This window comes from Triticum aestivum, chromosome 7A (genome assembly GCF_018294505.1).
Source record: "Triticum aestivum cultivar Chinese Spring chromosome 7A, IWGSC CS RefSeq v2.1, whole genome shotgun sequence".
Taxonomy (NCBI): Eukaryota; Viridiplantae; Streptophyta; class Magnoliopsida; order Poales; family Poaceae; genus Triticum; species Triticum aestivum.
This window is the reverse complement of record NC_057812.1, coordinates 80218850-80224050: the sequence shown is the minus strand read 5'-3', so window position 1 is coordinate 80224050 and position 5201 is coordinate 80218850. Positions and strand designations below refer to the sequence as shown.

The 5201-nt window shown below is 48.5% G+C and overlaps 1 protein-coding gene across 1 annotated transcript; it reads left to right on the top strand.

Moving 5' to 3' along the window:
• Positions 1–1910: 1910 nt before the first annotated feature.
• On the top strand, positions 1911–2592 carry LOC123148483 (histone H3.2). The gene has a single exon (XM_044567911.1). It carries the CDS (start codon positions 2017–2019, stop codon positions 2425–2427), a length of 411 nt encoding a protein of 136 aa, XP_044423846.1. The 5' UTR covers positions 1911–2016; the 3' UTR covers positions 2428–2592.
• Positions 2593–5201: the final 2609 nt, after the last annotated feature.

Genomic DNA, 5201 nt, shown 5'->3' with positions numbered 1-5201 from the left:
ATGAGCTGCAATATATATATGCCACTTTTGCGCTTTTTATTGCTATTAATAAAGAAGAATAGGTTGATCTTAAAAGTGACCATGTGAACCTTAGGGTTATGGCATCAACGGCGAAGGCTGACCCGTCTGAGATGCGACCATCAAGGAAGAAGCTTGTTTAATTAGCACAACCAGAGATGGATGGATTTGTTGAGACATATGTTAAGTGTTCCGGTGGTATTCTTACCAGCCTAAGAGCATCTACAACCAGGCTAAGCAAACTCGTGCCCTCAAACACCCGCGGACGCGGGCCCGGACGCGTCCGCGGTCGTTTGAGGGTCCGGATTTGCCTAGCCAAGTTGTAGATGCTCTTAGGCTGGTAAGTAGGGCGCGTCTGCGGGCAATGTCTAGTTAGTCCTCAAATTTGCTCATCTGTATCCGAATACCTCACACTATAGATCTTAAATCCATACGAAAACATGCAAATGATAAAATCCACATACTACGTAGATCAACTACCCTAATCCTAGTCGGAGATGTCTACTGTCTCCGTGCCCGGCTCCGGATATATGGGCAGCAACCGCAGCTCCAGCTCTTGCGGCTCCTTCGGCTCCTCCATGCTGGCTTTCGCATCCCTCTCCGCTTCAACCTCGTTGAAGAGCGCGTCGGTCTCTGCCCCTTCCTGCCGGATGAACCGTTGGTTGGCCTCCACACCTGCCTCATCCTGGATGGCCTGCTGCTCCGCCATCTCAGCCGCTTGGGCCATCGCGAACTTCGCCTCGGTGTCCTATATGTTGAAGCCCGGACCCGACACTAGCTTCTGCTCCGGCTGCTCCATCTCGTCCTCCGTTGGGCCCGCAACCTCCATCGAAATCGGCTGCTACTCGTCTCCTTCCTCCTCCTCCGCCTGCTACTGCTCCTCCTCCTACTTTGACTCCGGCGAGTTTGGAGGCAGCCCGACATCAATGCGGGCGGTGCGCCTCGCTCGAATCTCCTGCTCGATCTGGTACTGGTGCTCCGACGTGAGCATAATGTATGTGGGTATCTTTTGCTGGACCATGGCGGAGCTGAAGAGCGTGGGAAGAGCGGGAGAGAGGAGGTGGATGGGCTCGGGCTGGCAGCGCGGAGAGGGAGGAGGTGGATGTGCTCGGGTTGGGGACGCCAACCGACTTAGATAGCTACATTTGGTCTCGAGCGGCGAGCCGGAGCGGCGTCACGCGTCGTTCACACGCCCACTAGAGGAGACGTCCGTCAGACCGCCGGGTTTCTGGGTGATTCCGTGTGGGAACCCCTCGTCAGTCCGACGCGACAGACGCGCCCGTGCACACCTTGATATGAGGGGTGCTGGTTAGCCTGTGCGTTTGAGGCCCGTTTGAGGAGCCCGTCTGGGTTGAATTTTTGTGACCGCTCTGCGACCGGACCGTTCGCCTGCATTTGAGGCGGTTTGGGGTGTCCGACTCTGCGACCAAACCGTTCGCCCTAGCGTTTGAGGCGGTTTGTTGGCATCCGACTGTGGATGCTATAATAGTAGTACAATTTTAAAGTAAATCCAGGCATAACTCTTCAGAAAGGCTTTGATACATCTTGATGTTGAAAAATGGGAACATGATAAGCAAGATTGATACGGGAGAGGCCAATGAGACCGTGGTAAAAATCATCGATCATAGCACGGTCCATTTAACATTTTCGGAAGACCAAAATGCCTGTACTGAGAAAGAAAAAACACCGAAATGCATCGACGCCTCGTACAGAGTCTACCGCTCACGAGGCACACGGATCGCGATCCGCGTGACGCTTGCAAACTCGAATCCCCACCCTCCATCTGCATTCGATCCAACGGCGCCCGTGCCATCCTCCGTTCCCCCGCGCGGCCGAAATCATCGCGCGCAGAGCACCAAACCCGTCGTCAATCCTATTTAAATCCCGCCATTCTCCAGGAATCCACCACCGCGAAAAATCTCAATCTCAGTCTCCATCTCCATCTCCAAACCGCAGCAGCAGCCCATCCCTCGCCGCCGCCCGCCTCCCGCAGCTCCGATGGCCCGCACCAAGCAGACTGCCCGCAAGTCCACCGGCGGCAAGGCGCCCAGGAAGCAGCTCGCCACCAAGGCGGCGCGCAAGTCGGCGCCGGCCACCGGCGGCGTCAAGAAGCCCCACCGCTTCCGCCCGGGAACCGTCGCGCTCCGTGAGATCCGCAAGTACCAGAAGAGCACGGAGCTGCTCATCCGCAAGCTCCCCTTCCAGCGCCTCGTCCGGGAGATCGCCCAGGACTTCAAGACCGACCTCCGCTTCCAGTCCTCCGCCGTCTCCGCGCTCCAGGAGGCCGCCGAGGCGTACCTGGTGGGGCTGTTCGAGGACACCAACCTGTGCGCCATCCACGCCAAGCGCGTCACCATCATGCCCAAGGACATCCAGCTCGCCCGCCGCATCCGCGGGGAGCGCGCCTAGGCTCTGTATCCGCCCTGTGTCAGCTGCCCTTGAATCCCGCTAGATGTTTATGACTCTGTAGTTGTCTGCTCCTCCTTATGTTTCCCTCCTTGTATTTCTAATGGATGCCATCAAATGTTCAAATCTCTGGTTTGATAAATGGGATCACGCATATTTTCTGCTAAATCTCTGGTCTGTTCTACATTTTTTTTGCCGCTGGATCTGTTGTGCGTGATTGTCTGATTTGTGGGTCCACCGTAAGTAAGAATTCCATTTGTGCATCTGCAGCAAGACTCTGATGTGAAGCGAAGTTGCAGATCTTTTGAGCAACTAGTAATTCTTTCTGCTCAAAAGAGCAGATCTGCTAAATTCTGCAGATTGGTAACTGTTTTCCCACACGGTGCTATCAGATCCATGTCTTTCCATGCGTTATTTCAAGATATTTATCAAAACCAGTGGTGCTGGTCGGTTCAAGGTTCAGAGTTGCGCAAGTCACCGAGACTCATGGTTGCAGAAATTCTGTTGCCCGCATACAGATCTTGGCGAAAGCGTGCATGTATTTATCTTGACACAACACAGCATTCAGTTCTGATTGCATAAACCAGGAGCTGAGGATCATAACAGCTCTTACTCAAACTTTCTTGTTCGATGCTTTCATCTTTTGGAAATTACCACTGCAATTTTGCCTATAGATTCTCAGCGATGCGGCCAGCTCTTGATCTTGGCAGCTGCTGCAGAACCTCGCGCTTCGCGGGCGGTTCCCCGCAGACTATATATGGTAGCCCCAGTTTGTCCACTGTGACTGAAACTGCCGCTAAATTCAGAAGAAAGGGACTGCCCCATTTGATTACTGTAACCTGGGAGCACGTCGGCGTGATGCAAATGTTCATCTTCTCTTTTAGCGAACACACGTTTTTCTTGGGAATTTCGGTGTTGGACTCTGGTAGTCTGGTTGGAACAGTTGTGCTGGTAGAAGTCCTTAGAAATGTGCTAGTGCTAGTGCTTGCTGCTTAGCACATTCCAAATTCTTGTTCTTTATTTCCAAATTGTGGAGCTTTCGGCCCTGATTTTCATTTCCAAAAATTCAACTTGACAACGTCGTTCAGGATTACAAACCACTCCATTAGGGGACTACCCAATCATCAGGTTCTTAAACAGTGAACAACATCTACCGTATTACTACAAGTTTCTCCATGAGCTGTTTTGTATTTTAGAGGAGAGCTCCTAGTTGGGCGCTTGTGTGCGTTAACTAGTGGTGCCTTTGCTGAAGGCAAGCCAAAATGGCCTGGCCTACTTTCCCCATGTGCTGTTTTGTATTTTATTTTCTTCTTCGGTTTTAGTCGGTTTTCCACCAAAAAAACCCAGCTATAGTTATTTACGTGCTGGATATTTTAAAAATATTAAAAAATAGAAAATATATTTAATAAATTTGTTCAATATCTATTATAAAAGTTCACCATATATATTTTTTTTATTGTATAATTTAAAAAGTTCATCGTATATTATTGTTTTTTATAAAAAATGTTCAGTGTGTATACGAAAAATGTTCATTGTAAACTTAAAAAGTTCAGAGTGTATTTGAAAAAGTGCACCGTATATTGAAGAAAAAATCACAGTATACTGCAAAACCAATGTAAAAAAGAAAATTGCAAAATAAAACAAATAAAATAGAAGAAAACCAAAGATATGAAATATACTAAAAACAAAAAACTACACACAAAAAAAGAAAAAGGAAAGGGAACCATCTAAAGAAACAGCTAAAAAGGCCGGTTCGTCTAGAAGCGCGCTGCGGCGAAGCATCAACTATATGCTGCCCATGGGCGGCACATACGAGTGGCCCCTTAGGGCGCATTGATTCTCTCTGAACTTTATTGTTTATTAAGAGCAACTAACCAGCGGCGCCCTCCGCAACGACAGCTATTGCTTTTCTTTGTTTTTATTTGTTTCTGATTTCTCTGCTTTTTCATGAAAAAAGTTTGTCGAAATTTATTAATGCAAGATCTAGTTCCGTAGATCTAGACGCCAGAAATCCAACGGTGAAAAAGGTTCGGTGTATGGATGCACGGTTGTAAAACAGTTTTCTTTGATCTGTTTTCACTTTTCTTTCAACACATATCTACCTTTTTCACACACACTGGATATTTTTTGTATACATAAAAAATATTGTTACACACGTTTAACAATTTTCATATACATGATTAACATTTTTGGAGAAACATGTTTTTTTTTCAAATATGCGTTGCTCATTTTAAAAATACAAGTTGGAACATTTTTCAAGTGTCAAAAACATTTTTTTAACTATGCAAACTTTTCTACATTGTACAAACATTTTTTTAAATGTCCCGAACAACATTTTTGAAACCTATGACCATTTTTAAAATGTAACATACATTTTTGAATGTACGAATCACTATCGCCGGGCTCGTCGGAAATACTACCCTCGCCACCGTTGCAGGTGTGCTGCAACAGTAGGTGGCCCGCGGCGACACCATGGTGGTGGAGGCGTCCGATGAGCGAGGAGAGAGAGGATGAGAGGGGACGGGTGGTGCGATGAGAGGGAGAGGCACGGCGCCGCCTGCTAGTTGGGTGGTGCACGTGTCTCATTCGCTGCCAGGGATCTAGATGTGTCCGCACCACCTTCATCGGTGTGCAACGGACCGGTTGTTGTGGTGTAAAAAATTGCAAAAAAATTCCAGTTGCAAACCTAGTGGTGGTGTGCCCACCGGGCACATTGGGTCGTTGTGCATGGAAGGTGGCGGACGCTGGGCTGTCTGATCCTTCGGGTGATTTGAAGC

Excerpts from the sequence above, each read along its gene's own strand:
- LOC123148483 (XM_044567911.1), top strand. The coding sequence starts at position 2,017 with ATGGCCCGCACCAAGCAGACTGCCCGCAAGTCCACCGGCGGCAAGGCG.